Source organism: Aotus nancymaae, unplaced genomic scaffold, assembly GCF_030222135.1.
Source record: "Aotus nancymaae isolate 86718 unplaced genomic scaffold, 86718_ANA_hifiasm-v0.15.2.pri h1tg000004l, whole genome shotgun sequence".
Taxonomy (NCBI): domain Eukaryota; kingdom Metazoa; phylum Chordata; class Mammalia; order Primates; family Aotidae; genus Aotus; species Aotus nancymaae.
The window spans coordinates 5,302,524-5,328,490 of record NW_026988415.1 but is presented as its reverse complement, the minus strand read 5'-3'; the positions used below and the strand labels follow the sequence as shown (position 1 = coordinate 5,328,490).

Sequence of the window (25,967 nt, the reverse complement as noted above, 5' to 3'; positions counted from 1 at the left end):
TTTGAAGATTCCTTTTGTTGTTGGCTTCTAGCTTTATTCCATGGTGGTCTGAATAGATACCTGATATAGTTTAACTGTTTTTTAAATTGATTGAGTTGTGTTTTGTGGCCTATCATATGGTCTGTCTTTGGAGAATGTTCCATGTGCTGATGAGAAGAATGTATATTCTCCAGTGCTTGAGTAGAATTTCTGTAAATATCTGTTAAGTCCATTTTTTCTACTATGTCATTTAAGTCCATTTTTTGTTGACTTCCCATGTTGATAATCTGTCTCGTGCTGTAAGTGGTGTATTGACTTCTCCCCCTATTATTGTGTTGCTGTCTATCTCATTGAGGTATAGTAGTAATTGCTTTATGAATCTGGGTATTACAGTGTTTGGTGCATATAAGTTTAGAATTGTGATATCTTCTTGTTGGATTCATTATTTAATCATTTCATAAGTACCTTCTTTGTCTTTTTTAACTGTTGTGGCTTTGAAATCTGTTTTCCCTGATATAAGAATAGCTACTTCTGCTTACATTTGGTTTTCATGTGCATAGAATATCTTTTTTCCACCCCATTTACCTTGAGTTTTATGAATCCTTGTGTTTTAGGTGAGTTTAATAAGGACAGCAGATATGTGATCTGTGATTTTTCATTAATTCTGCCATGGTGTATATTTTAAGTGGAGCATTTAGGTTATTTATATTAAACATTAATATTGAGATATGAGGTATCGTTTTCTTCATCATGTTAACTGTTTTCCAGTCTTTTTTCATTATATTATTGCCTAATAAGCCCTGTGAGTTTTAAGCTTTCAAGAATTTCTATTTTGATGTATATTGAACTTTTGTTTCCATATTTAGAACTTCTTTTAGCATTATTTGTAGTCCTGATTTGGGAGTGACAAATTCCCTAAGTATTTGTTTATATGAAAATGACTTTATTTCTCTTTCATTTATGAAACTTAGCTTTACTGGATACAAAACGTTTAGCTGACAACTATTCTGTTTAAGAAGGTTGAAAATTGAATTTCCATTTCTTCCAGCTTGCAAGGTTTCTGCTGAGAAGTCTGCTGTTAATTGGATAGGTTTCCCTTTACAGGTTACTTTATACTTTTGTCTCATTGATCTTTGAATTATTTCCTTCATGTTGAGTTTACATAGCCTGATGACTCTGTGCCTTGTGAAGATCTATTTGTAATGAATTTCCCAGGTTTTTTTGGTTCTTGTATTTGAATATCTAAATCTCTAGCCAGGCCAGTTAAGTTTTCCACAATTGTTCCCTGAAGATTTCCAGAATTTTTTTCTCTTTTCTCTCAGGAACACCAATTATTCTTAAGTTTGGCCTTTTTACATAATCCCATATTTCTTGGAGACTTTGTTCATTTCTTTTGATTCTCTTTTTCTTTATTTTTGTCTGATTATGTTCATTGAAATGTCTTGTCTTTGAGCTCTAAAATTTTTTCTTCCAGTTCTTCTAGACTGTTGTAAAAATTTTCTACTACATTTTGTGATTCCCTTTGTATTTCACTTCCAGAAGTTTCTATTGGATTTCCTTTATAATATCTGTCTCTCCAGAATATCATTTATTTATATCCTGAACTGTTTTTAAATTCAGTTATGACTGTTTTCACTTTTACTTAGCATCTCCTTGAATAACTTAATAATAGCCTTCTGAATTCTTTATCTGCTATTTCAAAGATTTTATCTTGATTTCAATCCAATACTGGACAGCTGGGGTGATCTTTTGAGCGTGTTATAGAACCTTGTTTTGTCATATTACCAGAATTACTTTTCTAAATTTTTTTCTCATTTGGGTAGTGTTTCTTCTAGTTATTATTGAATTTATGTTGATTTGACTGTGTTTGTTTGTTTTTAATTTTTTTTCTCTTAAGTATGCTACTCTAATGCTTATATTTAAATATAGCCCAATTCAGTTATTGGTTCTTTCATGGGTGGAGACTCTGTAAGTTTTCTTGGTTATAGAGAGTCTTTGTAGGACAATTTTCTCATACGCTGGTTGTAGTAGCAATGTTTTCATTGTGTCAGCAAATTCACTGTCTCCAATAAGATTGGAATGGTAGAGGACCCTTGAAGCTTATTTCATTTCCCCATGGTGTACACTTTTTTATGTATTTATTTTTCCCCAGTATTTTCTTTAAGCCTTTTCCTGTTTAGAAAAAAATAGTACAGCTTGCTGCCAGCACATTTTAAATAAACACGCTCTCCGAGGCTGAAGCAAATCTGACTTTCAATGTAAAAATAAAATATAAACTCTTGGAGTTATTTCTAAATAGAACAAACATCAGAATCATTTCAGTCATCAGACTGTCTATGTCCAAAAAATCGGATTCATCAAATGAGTCTTTGGACAACAACTGTTCATGACTGATGTTAACATCATGCAAAGGAAAGCTATATTTTCTAGGATTTGGCATTTTCAGCAATTGAGAATTAATATATTTTTTAAATAGAAATACCACAACTAAAACAGAATGCTATACGTAGAATGATGTCTTTAGTTTCTAGAGTTGATATACTAGAGTGATGTAAAAATAATAATAAAAGTGAAATATTTCATGGCAAATTTATCTCATGATAAATGCTTTCGGTCAAAAGCACCACCTATGAATATTCTTGGGACAAAAGTGAAAAGGGTTAATGATTTGATGACTCAGATTTCAGGCTAGTAGGAGAGGTTTCCCTGAGTAAGAATCAGTTGTGGCTAAAGCTGGGGGGTAAATGAAATACTCAAATGTGGGCAGAGGTCCCTGTCTTGCCAAAGGTGGCTGGAGAAGCTCTCAGTAAATCACACTGAGGTCTTACAGGAGGAAGGGTTGGAGCTACCTTGGCTCTCCTGGCAGGTCAAGCAGGAAAGCTATCCACTTCTCAGACATACCCTTGTCCCAGTGCTCCAGCTATTCAGACCAGACAGGCACCTCTCTTCATCTGTAGAAATGTTGATTTTTCAGGTAGAAAGGAATTGTGACCCTGACTTGAAAGCCCAAATCTGGAGGGGGTCCTCTTGCAGGGATGCTTTTACCCTGAAATGTTCCAGACAGGTTGTCTATAGTTGCACCCATGCAAAGCTCCCATGAGAGAAGCACCAACTGTGCTTATGGTAGTGGAAAGAGGAAAAGTTGTTTCCTTCTCCAAGACCCTTCACATGCACTAAGGCTGATTGTTAGATTAGAGCTGCAGACTTTCCTTACTGAGTCCAGCACTATAACTGTGCCTCTGCTGAAAGAAACTGCCCACCAATAGAAGGATACAGTGCTCAAGGCCTGTCATCTGGATTCTTTTGTTTCATGGGCTGCTCCCTTGATGTGGTACACTCCCTCTTCTCCTAGGAGTAGAAGTCCCTGGGAGCCAGATTACTGTGAGTATTGTTACTCTGCTGGGTCTAGCTGCCTAGTGAAATTATCATAGTCCAGGCTGGTGCTAGGAAATGTGATCAAGAGATCCAGTGATGTGACCTGTCCTCCAGCCTCCCAGAAGTGGGTAGCAGCACTAGCTCTACTGCTGGTGGCAGGGGAGTGACATATCCTCTGTGGGATTCCTTGGTTATAGAATGCCTTAGTGTGTTGGCTTTCTCAAATACCACTTATCGTAGTAATAAACTGATCACGTGGACAGAATCAGGACCTCCTGATTAGCCAGAGTGGTGCAGGCAGTGGTGATAGCTTAGACTACACAGTAATTTTCTCCTTCCTGGACTCAGTGTTATTCTACCAGGAGATGCTGTAATGGACTGCGTTGGATGGCCTCCAGCCAGGAGGCGGCACTTGCCAAAGAGCACCAGCTGTGGTAGTAACAGTGTGATTTTTGCTTGCCTTGTGCTCTCCAGAGGGGGTAATCCGGTTTATCAGGCAATGGGTAAGGCCATAAAGCTCCCAAATGTTTCTGTCCTTTGTGTTAAGCTACCAGGGCAGGTGTCATGGCAAAGCTAGGTGTGGCCTAGGTCAGGCGGGTTTGTGCACTGACTTTCCATGTGCAGGGCAAGCATCAGTTCCTGTGGGTGTCAGGCGAAAGGGGTGGTTCTCAGGCCACTAGGTTGATGTTCCAGAGGTGAGTGTTGCTGTCTCTGCTGCACAGAAGAGTTTGTGCAGGGAGTGGGGAGTAGCAGACTTCAGTAAGCCCCACACTGATCCCACACACTTGGTGATGGAGATCTCACTCCCACTGTATACCACTAGCAGCAGCGATTTAATTTCCAGACAGCCTATACTTAGAATTTGCAACTGCCCCAGGTCATAGGCGTTCCCCATGGAGATAGCAACTGCATATTTTAGGCCATGCCCCTTCTGGTTGACCCGCAAAGCCAGGCTCCCAGTTCCTGTGCTTGTGGCTGCAGCCCCTGTTTCACTTGGACGGGCTGGCATTGGCCAAGAGAGTTCATCCCCACACAAGGCTACATCATGAAACTCAGTTTGGGGCTTCTTTTCACCTGCAACCAACTGCCTGAACTATTTGGCTGACTTTCACGGAGTCCCCTGTGAGGATCAATAAGGAATGGCTTTCCTGGCTTTGCATTGGAGACTGAAAATGCACAGAAGTCTTCCCACTGCTGTTCCTACTTTTATGTTCTACTGCCCTCTCCAAGTCAGTTCCTGTGCTGGGTAGGGTTAAGGCTTTCCCAATGGCCTGGATTTTCAGGCTCTCTGGTTAGGGTGTGAATCTAAGAAGCAGTCTCTCCCCATCTTTGGGGGCTCATAGCTCTTTGCCTTACTCAGTGTAGGCTGCAGCCTGCTGCTTCCTTCAAAGGCTGTGTGGGTTTTTTCAATTTTCCTGTTCAGTTCCTGAATTGCTTCTTGAAAAGTTTGTGGTATGAATCTCTACACAATATTTTGCCCTTCCGAGTGGGAGAAGTATGCTAACAATTCCTCTAATACACCATCTATCTTGGGAAAAAATAAAAAACCTCAGCCTCACTTTGACCCTTTGTTTAGATGCAATAAGGCCTGGAGAAGCAATCAGACCAGATAACTGTTGCTCCCCACCCCCATCCACAGGAACAACTGGCATGTTCATGGAAGAGCTTGAGCTTGGGATAGACAAGTTCACCAGGTACCTTCTCTGCCCAGAAATGAGCTGCTTCTGTGCTTTCTTTACTCACACGTTTGTGGATATGTAGGAGGGTGGGGCTATTTGCCCAGTGGTAATTGGGAACCCCTAGCAGGTATCCCTCCGAATGATGGGTACTCCCAGGAGGATCTGTGAGAAGGACTTAAAAAGTTTGATCTCTTTACCTTGTGAATCTCTTTTATCATCTGTGAAATGAGGATGATCACAGTGCCTCCCTCATTTCATGGAGCTGTTGAGAATTTCAAGGAGATGCACGCCTTTAAGGCTCTTGGCACAGTTCCTGGCACAGAAGGAGCCTCCATAAGTCAGCCCAATTTGTTATCATGATGACTAGGAAGAACTCAGTTTGTGCAGTGTCACAGCACTCTTGGGACATCTTGGGAGAAAGGGGCTGTGGGGTGGAACAGAGGGCCTTCTGGAGGGCTCTGTGGCCTTGGTGCTCATGGTCGTCTCCCTTAAGCCATATCCTAGTTTGTGAATCAAGAGGGTTCTGTGGAAACTCAGTGCCCAGTGTGTGATGCTCTAGGCCACAGGCCCCATGCTTGTCTGAATGCTGGTGCGCATCCTAAAGCTAGGGAATTGTAAAAATATTGAACACCTGCAATGGCATGGGCTCTGACAAATTGGAAAAGTGTGTGCTGCAGAGGACACACACCCCATCTCACCTACAACATTCACATGCAAAATCCAATCTATGAGCACTTTCCCAGTGGCAATCTCCTCACTTTCCCAGTGGCAGTTTCAGGCACATGCTAACCTTGACTGAATCAACATACAGACTCCACTCCATGTTAAGTCATAACAAACACCAAGCTATTGGTGAGTGTGTACTACCCATCATAACTCCTGCCTAAGGAGCTCCCTTCCACTTCTCCTCCTTGAGTTGGGTTGAGGGAGGATGTGCACATCTGTTTGATTAACTGTACCTGACATGGACAGGATATGTAGGTCACAGGCACTTCTTCACTGGCTGTGGTTATTCACCATGGTGACTTTTCACAGCACACCTCTGGCATTTTTTCCTAGGGAAACAGGCTGAAAGTTAGTGAATGTGCCCTGAGTCACAGAGGTAGCAAGTGGCCTTGTTGGGACTCAAGCCTAGTCCTGTGGACTTCAATGTCTCATCCTGACTTCTTCTTCATTATCAGGTATTATGCTCCTTAGTGCAGGCAATTGCTTCATTTGAAATGTACAGCACAGACATGGGTGGATGTGAACATCTGGCTGTCTTAGGATGCCTTCTACTTGTCTCATAAATAAAACAGCTCCTTTCTTCAACCCCATAATAAGGCAAACAGTGAGTAATTTGTGATGTTCGTGATTTCTATTCCATGTGGTGGGAGGAGATGATCCTTCATAACTTCTCTCTCCTAGTATTTGCTCTGCTCCTCAAGGGCTCTCATGACAGTGTTTTAAATCCCAGGATTTGGAGTTAGTCAAACTTTGGTCTGGTTTCCAGCTCTACCACCTCCTAAGCGTGTCTGACCTTGGGCCATGAGCACATGGTGGTTTCTACTCTCATGGAGGCACAGTGCTGAGAGAGAGACCCGCAGTGAGCACATGAGGGTAAAGTAGTGATGTTAGTGTGACATGGGTGGCGCTATGAAGGGGCAGAGAAGAGTCAACCTGCCCCACACCTCCTTCTCCTGTGCTGTTCCTTCTTCTACAGCTTCCTTCTTCACTACTAAAGAAGAGGTCCTCCATTTATAAAAGCCCTTCCAGATACAACTTCCTCCATAGACCCAATCTGTCTTCTGTGGTGTGTCCTTTGTGCCTCAAATACATCCTATATCTACCTTAAAATGCACTCTCTTGGTCATGCCATATTACACCTTATTTTCCAAAGGGGATCCATGTCTGACTCATCTCAGTGTTCCTCAGAGTTCAGTGGCTGGCACAGACAGAAGTTCAGTAGATGTTTACAGGTTTCCACTGAGAACATATTCAAATAATTCTGCCTTTCCCAAATGCTTTCTCTAGTATGGAAATTAAATGCAGGGCCTGGAAGAATACATTCTGGTTAAAAGTGAAACTGAATGTCTATTAATACGATACAGGTGTGTTTGTGACTATAATTGGTGACCACATGGGATGATATGGCTGTTTCTAATTCTAGTTTTAGAAATCGTAGGATTTTTAATTCTGTTTAGAAATGCATCCACATTTTTTCATACTGATAAGATTCATCTAGGCAAATGTAAGCATCTTCTTATGTAATGACAAAATAAATTTAACTGAAAACATTTTCTGAGACAAAACATTATTAGTGAGAATCATATTTTACTCTATTATCGCCAGTGGCTAAGTTTCATTTCTATCGCCAAGCTTAACAAGATGGAAACTTTGCTAATTCCAGGTCGTTTTTGGAAATCTGGAAACCTCTCTGCCTCTATTTTCCTCCTCCTCCTAGAGTTCCCCCAGCAGAGAATGTGGTACGCACATTCACCTCTATGACGTCCTTCAAGCTTCTGCAAATGATAGCTCTTGGTTCCCATTTAACTGAAAGGGCTTGGGAGGCGATGTGATGACTCACAGGTGAGAGATGGATTGTGTCCTCCATGGTAGGGACAGAATGGCTGTTGGAGGTGCAGGTCTGTGTATGTTCATGCAGCTGCACCTGGCAGCACATTGTTCTGGTGAATGAACATGTCAAAGGTATTTCCATCCCCTTTCCATTCTACATTTTCCCGAGTTAGAAATATATGCTTTATAAAAGGTAAATTTTCTGTAAAATACAAAGCACTATACAAAAGATGATAGTACATGTGGGAGTAAGTAAACAGCAAAAAAAGCGTTGCTTACAATGAAATGATTCAAAAGCCAATTCTAAAACGAAATGTTCCATGCATCTTAAACATTTATATTACTGTGGTAATGACCTCAACATATTTCTAAAGCATACTTACCTTGGTTACCAAGAAATATGTTGACATCTGCAAAGTGTGAGTATTCAAAATTGCCATGAGGTGGGAAAAGGAAAGTAAACCATGCTAAGTATGAGGAGCTTTTTTCCATGAAATGTGAACTGTAAGGTGGTGAGAAGGGTTAGGTGTGATGTGGTGAGATCATTTCTAGGCCAGTGTGTCTATTATTGGCTTTATAACACTCAATGCAGCATTATAATTTCCTGAAATTCACCATTTAATTAAGGCTATAGATTTTGATTAAAATGTTTTTTAAAATGTCAAACAGCATAATATTTATAGTGAAAAAGAAAACTGCTTGGTACATACACATCAGTTAGAGGGACAAGACACCTCAGGGATTCACCAGGGAGTCACCTGTGGATGGGGTTTTAGATTCTGTCTTTGAGATGACCTGATTCAGATAGCGCCTCTCTGTTGAGAGTTCAGAGGATGTTGAAGGGATAATTAGGTAAAACAGGAAGTACTGCTCAGGATACATGAGGGAGTTAAATAAAAATGCAGGAGCAATTACAATTTTAGTTATTTGTAACTGTTTTTTGCTAAGTCATATCATTGCCATGGATAACATGAAACAATAAAATATACTAAATATCAATCAACAAAATCCAGTTTTCTTTTCTCTATCCAAATACTAAATACCTAGAACTGATTTACAGAACAAAATCCCCCAAATATCATCTTAGGAATAAAAGAATATTCTTTCAAGTTGTCAGACCACAAGGTAAAAACAAAAAATTACAATGCTTTTTTTCTTACTCTTTGATATGTAAAATTGAAGATATTTCTCATTGCAAACTAATATTTCCATCCAGCATGTGACATGAAAGCATTTTTCATATTAGGATAGTAATAAAGGATCACACTCTTCAGCCTTAGACATTTCAGAGAAAAAAAAAAACTTAAGGTGAGAGAGGTGGAGTAAGAAGAGCAGAATACAAGGCTCCACAGATCAGTCCCCTCGCAATGACAGAAATTTAACAACTATCCACACAGAACAAAACACCTCTATAAGAACCAAAAATCAGGTGAACTCTCATAGGACCTGTTTGTATCACTGAAAGAGACACTGAAGAGTTAGGAAAAAAACAGTCTTAAATCGCTGACACTAGCCCTTCCCTACCCTAGGCAGTGGCAGTGTGATGTAAGGAGCATCTCTGGAAGCCGGAATAGCAGGAGCGCAGCAGTTGTGAGGCACTGAACTCAGTCCTGTCTCTTACAGCATGAGGGCATGAAGCATCCAGCACAGGAGAAAGATGGAGGCCAGAAAGAAATGACCAGGTCCTGGCAGCATTCATCACCGTCTAACTGAATAGCCCTTGGGCCTTGAATAAACATTGAGGGCCCTGGGTTATCCTCTGAGACTCACGGGCTTCAGGTATCAGCATGGTAAGAGGGGATAGAGTAACACGTGGGCTATCTGAGCCCCCAGTTCAAGGATGTGACTCTTGGGCAGCATTTCTGGACCTGCCCTGGACTACACAGGCACCCACTGCCCTGAAGGGCGAGTCCCAGGCCAGGCAGCATTCACCATGAGCTGACTTAAGCACCCTTGGGACTTAAGGGAGCATCAGTGGTGGTGCTGCAGTACTCTCCATGGTCTGTAGCAGGGGTGACTAAAGGGTGAGGCTCCCTCGCCTTTGGAAAAGGAAGGGAAGTGTGGGAAGAACTGCTTCTTGTGGCTTGAGTCCCAGCTCAGCTGCAATACAATAGAACACCAGGTAGAGTTCTAAAATCTTTAATTCCTGACTTCTGCATAGCACCTCTGAATTGACCTGCGGGAACTCACTGCCCTGAAAGGAAGGACACAGGCCTGGCTAGCTTTGCCACCTGCTGATTATAGAGCCTTAGGGCTTTGAGCAAATATAGGCAGTGGCCAGGGGGTGTTTACAGCAGGACTTGGGCAAGACCCAGAGCTGTGCTGGCTTCAGGTCTGACCCACCACAGTCAAAGTGTTGGTGGCCAGAGGAGTGCCTGTGTCACTCCACTCCCAGCTTTAGGTGGCTCAGAACATGGAGAGACAGACACAAGCAGTTTGTCTAGGAGAAAGTAAGGGGAGAGAACAAGAGTCTCTGCCTGATTACCCAGAGACTTCTTCTGGATCTTTTCCAAGACCATCAAGGCGGTACCTCCACAAGTATGCAAGAACTGCAACATTACTGAGCTTCGGGTGCCCCCTAAAGCAAATACAGTTTAAAACAAAACCCACAAGTCTTTGCAAATAGCTTGAAAACATTCTCAAAAAGGACGGTTACAAACAAGCACAGACAGTGAAGACTACAATAAATATCTAACTCTTTAATGACCACTCACCAAAGAATATCTACTAGCAGCAACACCATCCAGGAAAACATAACCTCACTGAAAGAAGCAAATAAGCCACAGGGACCAATTCTGAAGAAACAGATATGTGACCTTTCAAACAGAAAATTCAAAATACCTGTGTTGCTCAAACTCAAAGAAATTCACTATAATATAGAGAATTCAGAATTACATCAGATAAGTTTAACAATGAGTTTGAAATAATTAAAAAGAATCAAGCTGAAATTCTGGAGCTGAAAAATGCAAGTGATGGACTGTAGAATTTATCAAATTTTCTTAATAGCAGAATCAATCAAGCAGAAGAAAGAATTAGTAAGTGTGAAGACAAGCTATTTGCAAATATACAGTCAAGAAAGACAAAAGAATAAAAAGAGTAGAAATCAATGAAGCATGCCTATAGGATCTAGAAAATAGTTTCAAAAGGACAAATCTAAGATTTAGTGGCCTTGAAGAGGAGCTAGAAAAAAAACCTATGGGTATACAGTTTCTTCAAATGGATAATAATAGAGAACTTTCCAAACATAAAGAAAGGTATCAATATCCAAGTATAAGAATATTATAGAACACCAAGCATATTTAACTCAGAGAAGTCTACCTCAAGTCATTTAATAATCAAATTCCCAAAAAGCAAGGATAAAGAAGGGTTCTTAAAACAGAAAGATAAGAGAAACAAATAACATCCTATGAATCTCCAATATGTCTGGCAGTAAACTTTTCAGTGGAAACCTTTCAGGCCAGGAGAGAGAGGCATGATATATTTAAAGTGCTGAAGGATAAAAATCTTTTGCCTTAGAATAATATATCTGAAAAAAAAAATCTTTCAAACTTGAAACACAAAACTCAGTGGTAAATGTAATTACTCAGGGGTAATTGTAAGTACAAAACTCAGTGGTAATTGTAAAACTGAATATTATAACAATGTAATTGTAGTGTGTAAACTACTCTTATTCTAAGTAGAAAGACTAAAGGATAAACCAATAAAAAATAATAACTACAACTTTTCAAGACATAGTCATTACGATAAGATATGAATAGAAAAAACAAAAAGTCAAAAAGCAGTGAGACGAAGTTAAGGTGCAATTTTTATTAGTTTTTTTTTTTTTTTTGCTTCTTTGTTTCTTTATGCAGCTACAAATAAGTAGTTATCAGATTAAAATAATGGGTTATAAGATAGTATTTGCAAGCCTCATGGTAACTTCAAACCAAAAAATATACAATGGATACACACACAAAAAAAGGCATAAAACTAAATCGTATACTCACAGAAAAATCATCTTCACTAAAGGAAGACAGGAAGGAAAGAAAAAAGGAGGAGAAGATCATGAAACTATCAGAAAATAACAAAATGACAGGAGTAAGTTTTTACTTATCAATAATAACATTGAATGTAAATGGGCTAAACTCTCCAATTAAAAGATTTCAACTTGCTGAATGTACAAAAAAATAAGACAAATTGATCTGTTGCCTACCAGAAACACACTTAATCTATAAAGACACACATAGCCTGAAAATAACGGAATGGAAAAAGATATTCCATCCCAATGGAAACCCAAAAGAAGCAGGATTAGCTGTATTCATAGCAGACAAAATAGATTTCAAGATGAAAACTATAAGGGGAAGAAAAGGTAACTACATAATAATGAAAGGATTGGTTCAGCAAGAGGATACAAAAATTTTACATATATATGCACCCAACACTGGAGCACCTAGATATATAAAGGAAACAGCATTAGAACTAATGAGAGAGATAGGTCCCAACACAATAAGAGCTGCAGACTTTGACACCCCACTTTCAGCAATGGACAGCTCTTTCAGATATAAAAGTCAACAAAGAAACGTCAGACTTAATCTGCATTATAGACCAAATGGATCTAATAAACATTTACAAAACACTTATTCCAAGGACTGCAGAATACACTTTCTTTTAGTCAGCACATGGATCATTCTCAAGGATAGGATATAAGTTAGGTCATAAACCAAGTTTTAAAACATTTAAACAAATTAAAACAATATCAAGGATCTTCTCTGACCACCAAAAAATAAAACTGGAAACTAATAAGAAAAGGAATTCTGGAAACTATACAAATACATAGAAATTAAACAACATGCTCCTGAATTACCAGTGGGTCAATGAAGAAATTAAGAAGTAGATTGAAAAGTTTCTAAAATAATAACGGAAACACAACATACCAAAACCCATGGGATACAGCAAAAGCAATACTAAGTAGGAAGTTTATAGATATGAGTTTCTACATTAAAAAAGAGGAACAACTTCAAATAAATAATCTTATGATACATTTGATAAAACTAGAAAAATAAGATCAAACTGAATCCAAAATTCATAGAGTTGGTTTTCTAAAAAGCTTTACAAAATTGACAAACTTTAGCCAGACTAAGTAAGAAAAAGCAGAGAAAATCCAAATAAATAAAATCAGAGAGTTAAAGGGGGCATTACAACAGATACTACAGAAATTCAAAGGATCATTAGTGGTGACTATGAGAAACTATATGAAAATATATTGGAAAATCTCCAAGAAATGCATAAATTCTTATCCATACAACCTACCAAGTTTGCATGAAGATATCCAAAACCTGAATGAACCAAAGATATTTAACAAGATAAAAGCCATAATAAGCAGTCTTCCAGTAAAAGCCTAGGACTTGATGGCTTCACTGTTGAATTTTACCAAACATTTAAAGAAGAACTAATACCAGTTTTACTCAAAATATTCCAAAAAATGGAGGAGAAGGAAATACTTTCAAAATCATTCTAAAAGTCTTGTTTTACCTTGATACCAAAACTGGACAAAGACACATAACAAAGGAAAAAACAAAACTACAGGCCAAAATGTCTGATGGATATTGATGCTAAAATTCTCAACTAAATACTAGCAAATCAAATTAAACAATACATTAGATCATTCATCATGACCAAGTGTAATTTATCACTGGGATGCAAAAACGTATAATCATGCAAAAATCAGTCAATGTGATACAGTATATAAACGGAATGAAAGCTAAAAGCCATAGGATCATTTCAACTGATGCTGAAAAGACATTTGATAAAATTCAATATACTTTTATGTTAAAAACCCTGAAAAAACTGAACTGGGCATAGAATGAACATACAACATAATAAAAGCCATCTATGTCAGACCCATAGCATATTTGTATTTATTTATTAATTATTTTATTTTATTTTATTCATTTTTTGAGACAGAGTCTTGCTCTGTCACCCAAGTTGGTGTGCACTGGCCCCAACTCAGTTCACTGCAACCTCTGCCGCCTGGTTTCAAGCAATTTGCGTTCCTCAGTCTATGGAGTAGCTGGGACTACAGGCATGCGCCACCATGCCCAGCTAATCTTTAGTATTTTGAGTAGAGACGGGGTTTTGCCTTGTTGCCCAGGCTCATCTCAAACTCCTGAACTCAGGCAATCTGCCCCCCTTAGCCTCCCAAAGTGCTGGGATTACAGGTGTGAGCCACTCTGCCTGGCCTCATAGCGTATTTTTAAAAAATGGCATCTGTTGTTCCAATTTACTCATTCTACAACTGAGGGATCCAAAGTCTAAAGAAGGTATGCAGTTTACCCAGAGTACCAGAAAGAATATGAGATTTAGGGCAGAATGAACCTAGGTTTGAACACTGTTTCACAACTATTGAGATACTGAGCTTCTCTAGGCCTCAATTTCCTCACCAGTAAATGGGGCCTCCGTGATGATTTCTACCTCCTGATACTGCTGTGAGTCTTGCATTTCTGCTGAACATCTTCCTTCTGCCTTTACAGATCCACTTATCACCCTTTTTCTCCCACTCTGTCCTGGGAGGCTGTTTAGAAGGCTTCTCTCCATGGGCTCCTGGGCTCTCTGATGTCCACTGGGTTTGGCTAATGGGGAGCCTCAAGGAGAGTCAGAGGTGGGAGGGAGAAAGGAAGGAGAGTGAGGGCTGTGGACCTATTCTCCTGGCTCCAACCCTGTGAGTCACCTCAGGCTGGATGAGTCTCTTGGTAGAGGTCACTGTTCGTCTCAAGATAGTCATCCTACATATCTGCTATTTTGTATCCTTTGATCTACATCTCCCCATTTCTTCTCCCAACCCCAATGTTTTATTCTCCACCTCTGTCAATTTTGGCCCCCTATTTATATAGTCCACATATAAGATCATCAAAATATTTTTTTTTCTGTCTGGATTATTTAACTTAGTGTGATGTCCTCCAAGTTTATTCATATTGTGGCAAATGCCAAGATCTTTTTTTAAGGCTAAATAACATTTAGTTCTGTAGAGCTATATAACACACGCATACACACACACACACACTGGGGACCTGTCCTCTTCCACGCAGAGTCTGTCTGCCTCCCACTGCCATTCATGGTGCCCAGACTGTTTGTTCCAACTGGCACCTGTGGATCAGCACTGTGCTGCCACTCCCCTGCTGCCTCAGCATCCCTCCTATATTCATCAGGGCCAAAAATCCAGAGGGGGACAAAGTCAAAGGGGCCTAAAGTATCAGCACTTCCCCAGGCATGCACTCACCCAAAGCATCTGAGCTCAGCCCCAACTTTGTTCTAACATCAGAGTGGGCTCTCATAGTGAGGAGAGGCCAGGCAACAAGAACAGGCACTTGTGAGCCAGTGAGGGGTAAGGAGACCTTCCCAGGTCCCCAAGAGTACAGAGAATCCTGGGTCTGCAGTCAGGCTTGGATGGCTGAAGCTGCATCCGGGTACCTCTCACCCAGCCAACTTAAAAGGGGTGGGGCTCCCACTTGTCCCCAGCTCCTGTAGGCTCTGTGGAGTGTGCATCCTCATCCACACCTCTGATACTGGAGCAGTTGCCGGCAATGGGGAGAAGCCATCAGTGAGAGAAGGCACTTCTGAGCGTGCTGAGTAGAAGACCCTCCCAGGCTCCCAACAGCACAGAGACACCCAAATCTGGAGTTGCAGCAAAGCTCCTGCCTGCTCTGTGAAGTAGGAGGCCCCTCGGGACAGGGCTCCTGCCTGCTTAATGGAGTGTATAGCCCTGGCTGCACCTCCCTGCTGCTGTGGCATCTTGGCAATGGCTACCCTAGCTGGGCTGCTGCTGCCATCAAAAATACTTCAATTACTATGGAAGCAAAGGAGAGTCTACATAGCCAAAACAATCTTCAGCAAAAAGAGCAATGCCAAAGGCATCACACTCCTTTACTTAAAAATATATTATAAAGCTACAGTAACCAATGCTGCATGGTCCTGTTCCAAAGACAGACAGACAGACAGACAGACAGGCAGAGAAATGGAACAAAATAGAAAACCCAAAAATAAACTAAACTATTTATGGTTAACTGATTTTGACAAAGGTACCAAGAACATACAATGGGGAAAGAAGAGCCTCTTCAACAAACCGTACTGAGAAAACTGGATACACACAGGCAGCATAATGAAATTACACCTTTTTCTCCCACCATATACAAAATTAAATAAAAAATGAAGACTTTTTAAACTTTTATTGTAAGTTCAGGGTCATATGTGCAGAATGTGCATGTTTGTTACATAGGTAAACGTGTCATGGGGGATATTTATACAGATTATTTTATTATCCAGGTATTAAGCCTAGTATCCATTAGTTAGATAGTTTTCCTGACCCTTCCCTTCTCTTACCTTCCACGCCCCATTAGAGTCCAGTGTGCTTTGTTCCCCTCTGTGTGTCCATATGTTCTCATTATTTGGCTCCCAATTATAGGTGAGAACATGCTGTGTTTGGTTTACCGCTCCTGCTTTAGTTTGCTAAGAATAATTGCCTCCAGCTCTGTCTACATCCCTGCAAAGTACATGATCAAAGACAGAAAGACAGAAATACCATTCAATCCAGCAATCTTATTGGGTATATACCCAAAGGAATATAACTCACTCTATTATAAAGGCACAAACGTGTATTTTCATTGCAGCACAATTCACAACATCAAAGACATGAAATCAACATAAATGCCCATCAATGATAGACCGGATAAAGAAAAAAAGTACATACATACACCATAGAATACTATGCAGACATAAAAAATGAAGACTTAAATAGAATACATGAAACTCTAAAACTACTTCTAAAAAGGCATAAGGAAATAGCTCCATGCTGGTGCTCTTGACAATGATTGTTTGGATATAATCCTGAAAACAAAAGCAATGAAAACAAAAGTAGACCAATAGAATGGCATCAAACGGAAATGCTTCTGCACAGCAAAAAGACAATTAACAACCCACAGAAAGGGAGAAATATTTGCAAACCATAAATCTGATAAGGGGTTAATACATATATATGTAACTCAAAAAACTTAATAGCAAGAAAACAAATAATGCCATTAAAAAGTGAGCAAAGAAGCTGAACAGATGTTTTGTAAAAGGCATACAAATGGAAAATCAGTACATTAAAATAAATAGAATTACCAATCATTAGGGAAATGCAAATTACAACTAAAGTGAAACATCTCTTCACACTGTTACAGTGGACTTAATAAAAAGATGAAACATAACGTGTTAGGAAGAATGCAGAGAAAAGGGAACTTTTAAATGGGTCACATTAGGTTGGAGGGATTTGAGGTGAGATATCCAAAATACTAGTATATGATGAGGGCTGGAAGACAAGGAAATGAATCACTTAGTAGGAATGACTATGGGGAAGGGCTTGAAGGAATCATCCTCTCACATCCATGTGAACCATGAACATTAAACGTGGAGAAATGAGGAGCGGCTGTAGATCAGTTTGGGATGCCTCTTCAGGGGATGTTGAAACAAGAACAGCATTTGGTTTTCTCTACAACCCTTTCATCCTTTACCCCCAAGCCCAGGAAGTTGTCAGGTTTTCTCTACAACCCATTCACCCCAACCCCTCCAAGCCCAGGGAGTTGTCAGGGGTGACACTTTGTGATGTCAAAGCCATCCCAGGACTGCCATTGGCTGGGACACTGCCTGTATGATCAAACAAAGCTCAAGGGCGTGGCTCTGCCTTGTCCCCAGGAGGGTATATATAGGCTGAGCAGGAGCTCTGGGACAACCGACTGGCAAGCTTCAATGTAGCTGTGGATGTCTGCACTCTGGAAGAGCGTAGTATAGACATTTTACAGACAGTCATGAAACAGCCAAGTTCAAGTACCAAGATGAAACGTACATCCAACAACAAAAAAAGTGACAAGGTAAGATTGTTAGGTTTTGAAGGGAAGGTGAGGATGAAAGATAGACACACAGAGAGGGGGCGGCTCAAACAGCAACACAGGTATATTCCAGACACCTGTGGAAGTGGGGGACCACCTTAATGCCAGAACGCACGGCTACGTACAGGCTCCAGTACTTACAGGTATGGGAGGGAGGGGTCTGGGCGGTATGGCTTGCTGCCTGGCAGGATATTAATAAGATGTTTTTATGATCCTGGCAGGATATCGATAAGATGTTTTTATGATCAGGCTGTTTAGCTTTTTTTCCAGTGGGATGTCATTGTGGTGTTTCTTAGAACTTTGCCCAGAAGACATGATAGGAGTTTCGTTAGTTGGGCAATCTTGCTAACCTCAATGGTTGTAGAAGCCTTTTTTAAGATTGACTTTTCTACATAGACTCTCATGTAGTCTTTGACAGAAGATAGTTGTGCTTCTCCTCTTCCAATCCAAATGCCTCCTTTTTTTTTTTTTTTGCACTGGACATAATTCCCAGTAGTAAGTTGAATAGTGCCCACACTGTTGCACATGTTGGTCTTAGATTGTAGTATCCTGCATGTAAACACTCAGTCTGCCTTGTGTTAAGGTGATTAGGTAAGATTTTTCTCATGGCCTGAACCCCCATGGAATGTTTCTCTTTGATCAAGGTCTGCAAAACAGCAGCGTGCTTACAAAATGGTGGTTTGGACTCACATTGTTGCCTTCGACTTTAGTATAAAAGGAAGAGGGGAATTGTTGATTATCTGGCTGCTTCCTGATGAGTAGGGGTGCTGTAATCAGGGTTTGGATTTTGCAGCAGTGGGTGTTCGACTTGAGAGTTGTTTCCCTGGAGGCACTGGTACCGCACTTGGCAGAGGAGAAGGATGGTATCGACGTGTTGCTGGGTGGCTGCCGGGACAAGGGAGTTTAGCCTTGGGGAGATAAAGCGGGATGTGAAGACATGTATACATGGATCAATTGTGAGTATTAGGAAGAGGAAGATTAAGGCCCTAAGAAAGGGGCAGCATGCTATCCCAGTGCTGAGTGCAGCAGAGATGTTTAGTTCCGCTAACACTAGAGGGAGATGTAGAGGCTCCTTAGTGTGTGTGGAGGAAGATGAGACAGAAGCTACTAAAGGAACCTGGATGGTCTGGCTGCTCAGCAAAATGTTAATGCTTAGATTGAAAACCAGGATGCGTGTTCCTGACCAACTGGCCAGTAGGCAGAGATGAGAGTTTGTGCCGCAAAGGAAGAAGACACTGGGTTGGGGGTGGACAGGCAAAAGTCGTAGGTTATGGTGGCAAGCCATGAGAATGGGGGGTTGAATTCTGGGCACACCTTTTGTTTTAACTTTTATGTTTTTCCAAATTGAATAGCTGCCAGCAAAGGTAGCCTCTGGGAGGGCCTAATAGGGAAGGTTGGTGGGGGAGGTGGCGAAGGCTGCTTGGTTTTGGAGAGAGAGAGATAAATGGGTTTTTGTAACTAACAGCCATTGCGGTCCTGACAGGGCAGAAGGATAAAGGCTGCAGTTGAGGGAATTGTTTGTACATTTTTTCCAGGGGGCGTCCTTGAGTTGGATACATGGAGAGCAGGGCTGGCAGAGAGGGGAGGGCTTGGTAAGAGGTGCTTTATGGAATCCGACTTGTAACCTGTTGAGCTAAGAGGCTATGAGGTGAAGGAGGGTGACAGCCCTGTGTGTGACGGTGTGGGTGGATTTGACGGATCGAGGTGGGAGGTATTTAGCTGAGCAAGATTATAAACAGTTTTTGGGGATGAATTGGCCGAGTAGGTGAGATGCAGGTTAATTTGACCTGGGTTTATGTGGCCAGGTTGACAGGAAGGGCTGTGAGCTGCTGGATTTATGTGGACAAACAAATTTAACAGTTGGAAGTAAGAAGGGAGTGTGACTGATTTAAGAGGCAATGTGTGAGGCTGAGGGCCTCAACTGATAGAGGTTGGGGGTGGGGACTCAGAATATCCCACAGACAAAGAAGACAAAAGGAGAAAAAGGAGATTCGAGTGGGAGTGAAATTTTGGAAGGTGCCCTGCAGTCATATCTCATGGATTAGCGTGAGAAATTGGCATGGACTATCCAGGGACATGGGGAAGGAAAACCAGGGAAGATCTGAAACAAAGTCTGAGACAAAAGATTTGAAATTGGAGGCAGGGAGTATTATGGACTAGCGCCTTCCAGATTGGCAACTTCTGGAATTCTTAAGTGCAGTGATATTGGTCCTGTGAGGGAGGGAGAATAATTTGGGGGTGAGGAAGTTTCTAGATGTGGCTCTAGTGCTCTTTTTAATTTGGAATGGTGTATTCAGTGTGAAAAGGAGGCTAGCTTTGCTGCTGTGGGAGTAGTTGGATAACCTGGTGACAACCTGTCCACTTAAGTTGGAGAGGGGAGGGGGAGGAGTCTGCGATTCAGCCCTAGTCGCCTGTTGTAGGAACAGGGAGGAGTGTTTTGAAGATGGACTTTTAGGCTAGGGAAAGTAAGCATGTGCGTACTGTCTTATTAGATGTTGGGTAAGGTGTAACGCTGGCCAAGTATTCCATATAGAAGAGGGAGAAATTACAGGGAGATTGTGGTGGAGAAAGCATCATTCATACATGAGTTTAAATGGGCTTAGGCTGAGTGGTTTTTGGAAAATGACTCATAAACTCATGAGGACCAATGGGAGAAGTGAAGTCCAAGCCATTTTAACCTTCAGGGAGAGTTTGGTTATTTGTCCGTTTTTGTTTTTTTTAAATTTCCTGAAGATTATGGGTGGTGAGGAATATCGAAAGCCCATTTAATGTTTAGAGACTTTGTCAACTGTTGGTTAAACTGTGAAACAAATGCTGGCCCATTGTCTGACTGGATGCAAGAGGGGGTTGAAACTGGTGGATAATATGAGTGAAGAGAATAGAAGCGATGGTGTGTGCCTTTTCGGTGGTGATAGGAAAAGCTTTTATCTATCCAGACAATGTGTCTATTATACTCTAAAGGTATAGAATCATTTGTGGGGGGCATGTTGGTGAAGGTGATTTGCTAGTCCTGCCTTGGTAGATGTCCTCAGGCCTCATGTGTGGGAAAGGAGGTGGTTTGATAGCTTCTTCAGAGGAAGTTTAAATGCAAAGGGAACACACCTTAGAAATATCTTTGAGATCGGCAGACATGGTGGAAGAATGTATCTAAGTTTTTAAAAGCTGGAATAGGGGCAGTAACCGGCATGGAAATGGTTGTGCACACATAAAACTACAGAAGGTTTTTCAAACTTGGCCAAGACACTTTCTTCATTGAGATAGAACCATTTTTCCCTGAATGGTGCCAGCCCAGGCAAGTGGGGTTTGTTCCTCCTGCGTATATACAGGGTGTATGCTGGGAAAAATGGGCAATAATGATGGGGTCTTAATGGCTGCCGGCCATGCTGCCAAGCGTATTGAAAAGTTTTTCTTGGTTATGGCTTCTGTTACTTTTTGGTGCCCCTTCAATGAATAATGGTAGCCTTTAGTGGTAGTTTAGCCACCTCCAGCAGCTTATGTCTACTTTGCCATTTGTTACGGGAGTTCCTTCTGTAGTTTGAAAACTATAGATTACTGGCAGATTAAGGCATGAGAGTGCAGGATGTGGTACGCATATTTGTAATGGGTGTAATGTTGACCCTCTTTCCCTCTGCTAGGGTGAGGGCCCTGGTTAGGGCAACTAGCTTTGCCTGTTGAGAGGTAACATGGGATGGGAGAGCATTGGATTCTAGGAGATTATTTTCAGCAATGATGGAATAGCCAGCTGCTGGACATGGCTCCCTAAAAGAGCTTCCATTAATTAACTGTGTACGTGTTCCCATCAAAGGGGCTTCTGAAATGTGTTGGAAGGGGGAGGAGAGGGAGTCTAAGAGGTCCAGGCAGGAGTGAGAGAGCTTAGAATGGGAAGTATTTACAGGGAGGAGTGTGGCTGGGTTGAAAGCTCTGTCTCTGGAAGGTGATTAGAGGGTTACCTATGAATAAGGCGTGTACCTGCTATAAGTGGTATGGTGGGAGGGATAGAAGGGACAGATGGTTTATGAAGTCCTGTAGGTTATAGGAGCATGCAATAGTAATGTGTTGGTAGAGAGTGTGTTTCTGTGCCTCTGAGGCCAGCACTGTGGCCACCCCCAAGATTTTTAATCAGAATGACCAGCCTTGGATGACAGAGTCCAGTTGTTTTGAGAGGTATGAAACAGCTTGTGGGGCACTGCTGTATCTTTGGCAGAGCAGTCCAAGAGCAAGGCCTTGGTCAGAATGTACATACAAAGTAAAGGGCTTGGTAAGGTTGGGCAGTCTCAGCGCCAGGCCCATTAAAAGGGCATTTTTTAGCTTTTTTTTTTTATGTGGGAGTTGATGGGACAAGCTGGATTTAGGGGTTTTAGGATGGGCCCATGTGAGGCTGTGTAGAGCAGCTTGGCAAGCAGGTCAAAGTTGGAAATTTACAGCCAAAAATATCCCACAAGGCCCAAGAAGGAGAGGAGGTACTTTTCATATGAAGAAGAAGCATGTCCCAAAGTAGCTCCTTTCATTGGCTTGGGATGGCTCGAGAGTTAGGGGTTAGGACAAACTCAAGGTAAGTAACTTGGGTTTGGGCTACCTGAGCTTTTGTAGGTTAGGCCCAATATTCTCGATTATAGAGGAAGTTTAAAACCTAAAATCTGAGTGGTGTGTTGGATGGACAGGTTAATGGAGGGGCTACAGAGGAGGAGGTCATTGATGTATTGGAGGAGGGTGCTAGGAGCAAAGGGAAGTTCAGCAACCCCTGTGAGAGTACAGTCCATGTTAGTCAGGTGGACATGTGAATATTAGGATTTTACCAAGTTAAAGCAAAAAGATTTTGGTAAGCCGGATTTAAGGGAATAAATCTTTTATTTATTCCCTTTTCGTTCCAATACAGAGGAGTGTGTGGTAGATGGGGGAATATGGGAGAGTAGAGTGTGTGGTTGCAGACCACTGGATGGATTGGTACCACTGCCTCGTTAACAACTTGGAGACCCTGGACCAAGGGGTAAGACCAGCCTGTCTTTTAGAAAGCCAGAATAGGGGTTTTTGTGGTGAGAGTTGACAGGCTTGAGAATTTGAGCTTGTAAAAGTTTACAGATAATAGGTTTGAGGACTCTGAGTCCGGCTGCATTAAAGGGATATTGAGACTGATGAAGGAAAATGGAGGGGTTTTGAAGGGTTATTTTAATTGGGTTGAGATGTGTAGCTATTGTGGGTTTAGAAATGTTCCAAACTTTAGAATTAAAAGAAGGTAACAGGGTGGATAATGAGGATGAGAGGGAGAAGAGAGGGAGAAGAGCATCTGAGCGGCAGAGGAAAATAAAAGTGGTAGAATTGTAGGAACCACATTGCATGGAGGCCTGGAATTTACTTAATATGTCCCACTCCAAGATAGGGGTAGAACACTGAGGGATAACCAGGAAAGAGTTGGTGAAGCGGGGTGTTGAATAGTTTGTATAATCAAAGACCAGTCTGTGCCTAGAGGGGATTCCATTGAATCTCACTATAGACGTAGAAGAACTGAAAAGTGGTCTAGAATATTCTGGTAAAACTGAGTAATTAGTTTTCTTATTGAGTGTCCAATAGGAAAGACATGGGCTTAGCAGGTACTGGCAGCATTACCCTGGGTTCTGAGGTGGTGATGGCAGTGGGGGCGGTGGACCCCCTGTCAGGCTTCAGGTAGAGGTGGTGAAGCAGGATGAAGAGTTTCACTGAGCAATGGCTGACTTCCAGTGTCCCTTGATACCACAGATGAGGCAAGGTTTCCAGAGTGTCCTGGGATTACGGCAGGCTTTTGCCCAGTGTCCTGTTGGCTGCACCTTATTACAGACTCCTGGAGGTGACTGTTGCCAGGTTGAGGGATTCTGTATGCCTTGGGAACCACGTTGAGTGGCAGCTACCAGCATTTGGTATTTAGCCTGGTCCTTTTTTAGGTTTGGGGTTTTCAGTTCTTCCTCTTTATTCTTAAAGACCTTAAAGGACACTTTGATAAAGTATTTTTAGTAGGTTTGAAGGCCATCCTCCAGTTTTTTAAGCTTTTTTTCAAATGTCTGGGACTGACGCAGATATAAAGTATAAATGAAGATAGATTTTGCCCTTATTCATATTAGGGCTTAAGGTGGCAAATTCAGTTGTGACCTTTGAAAGGCAGAAGAAGAAAAGAACAGGGGCGGCTAGAAGGCATGATATCGTATGGCCTTGTTCAAGTCTGTCTATGGAAGTTGCCTGTTCATTCCAATTGGGATCAGTTCTGGGGACAGCTAGGGTCTCTCTTGGGTTATGAGCATCATCTTGTTGGTGGAGCATCATCCTGTTGCTTACAGGCTGGGGTACTTACGGGTATGAATGGGAGGGATCTGGGCAGTATGTCTTGCTGCCCAGCAGGATATTAGTAAGATGTTCTTATGATCAGGTGGTTTGGCCCTTTTTCTGGTGGAATATCATTGTGGTGTTCCTTAGAGCTTTGCCAAGCAAGATGTGATAGGGATGTTTGTTTAGTTGAGTCTTTGTCTGCCTTGTGCTCAGGTGGTTAGGCAGGATGTTTCTCATGGCCTGAACCCCCATGGAATGTTTCATTTTGACCAAGCCCTCCAAAATAGCAAAGAGCTTACAAAATGGTGCAGTTTGGACTAACACAGATGACCCTAGCCATGCTCCTCTTCTTCTTCCCCATAGATCCCTACCCTATGATTCCACCTTGTTCTTCTCTGGCACAAACCCTTTTCTCAACCGCATTTCTTCTTATAAACCACCCGCCTCCCGCCCCATTGCTATTCTGTCTCTACCCTATTCACCAAAAATAACGTCTTTCTGGCATCTCCCTGTTTTCTTACCAGACGCTGGAGACACTGAACAGAGCTTTAGCCTCTGAACAGAGTTTGAAGAAGACCAAAAAATCACAGTATCCAACAATATAGTGTTTTGCTACAGGAAGTATAAGAAAATAAATTCAAATCAAATGGAGAATGACCAGTCCCGAGAGAACTCCATCGATCCAATCCCACAGGATGAGGACAAAGACCTCGACCCATGTGAAGGATCTTCACAGGATGAAGATCTCGATTCATGGGAAGGATCTTCACAGAAGGACGAAGGATCTTCACAGAAGGACGAAGACCTTGATTCACGGGAAGGATCTTCACAGAAGGATGAAGATCTCGATTCATGGGAAGGATCTTCACAGAAGGACGAAGGATCTTCACAGAACGACGAAGACCTCGATTCATGGGAAGGATCTTCACAGAAGGACGAAGACCTCGATTCATGGGAAGGATCTTCACAGAAGGACGAAGACCTTGACCCATGGGAAGGATCTTCACAGAATGATGAAGACCTCGATTCATATGAAGGATCTTCACAGGAGGGTGGGCAGGATTAGTCACACGTGGAGAAACCAAATTGGACAAGTAATGATAACAATAAAATAAACATTAAGGAGTTGATGACTGAGTATCTCTCTGCCTGTTTTCTGATGGTGAGGAGGAAGGGAAGGGGGGAGGTAGGCATTCGGAGGGATATGAGGTCCTGTATGGTTGGTGGGCAGACCCATAGGTGAAGCAGATATTCTAAATAAGGACTCAGGGAAGGACTGATTTCTGGAGACAAATTTTCTTCTTAAAATTTTATCCCACAGGAGACAAAGAAGAGGATTTGGTGTTTCTTGGAGCATGTACATATTTAGAAGGGCACATAAAAAGATTGCATTGTATGTAGGTGACCGTGACACTCTTTCCAAAATGAAGACATCAAAATCACCACCTCCAGGACATATACCTCATGGTAGTGTGTTTTCTAACTCACCCAATACTTTGAGCAACTGAACACCCTCAAAAAGACCAAGAATCTCACCCTGCAGAAAGTAAAACAGCATGCCACACACACTAAAATGATGGTGTTTGCAGGACATGGTCCCAATACTAGGGCACTTCTTTGTTAAGAAACTCTAGGTGGAGCAGGAGCCTACCAAGTGTGGGACACTGAGAGTGGCCTGTTTCTACTGCAGGCAATAAATGGGAGCATTGTCTATGGAGAATTTTAAAACAAGAATGCCCGTAAAAGCTGATATTTATATTGCCACTTCCACACACCAGCGTTCCTATAGAGTGTCAATGATTAAGAATTTTTCCCCTGAAAAAATATTGCTTTCATTGGACAGAATACAGTAGAATGGTTTTGGCATCAATGTAGAGGACTGAGGTATGTTCCTTGGGTTAATTGCTCAAGATCCTTTCCTGTTTATTTACTCATTCACTCTCCTTTATTTCCATGGCCCAGTTTCATTTCTCTTCTCTACATTGGCAATCATTGTAATACATTTGATGTGCATCCTTTTCTCTGTATGAGTGTTAATACATGTTTCATATTGTTTTTTTTTTTTTTTTTTTTTTTTTTTTTTATTTTTATTATTTTTTTTTTTTTATTGCATTTTAGGTTTTGGGGTACATGTGAAAAACATGCAAGGTTGTTGCTTAGGTGCATAGGTGGCAGTGTGATTTGC

At 41.5% G+C, this 25,967-nt stretch overlaps 1 protein-coding gene across 1 annotated transcript; it reads left to right on the top strand.

Moving 5' to 3' along the window:
- Positions 1-17,407: 17,407 nt before the first annotated feature.
- On the top strand, positions 17,408-24,848 carry LOC105729252 (sperm protein associated with the nucleus on the X chromosome N2). The gene is given in 4 exon segments (XM_064383697.1): positions 17,408-17,470; positions 22,150-22,248; positions 24,307-24,379; positions 24,382-24,848. Coding segments are annotated over 4 exon segments (702 nt in total).
- Positions 24,849-25,967: the final 1,119 nt, after the last annotated feature.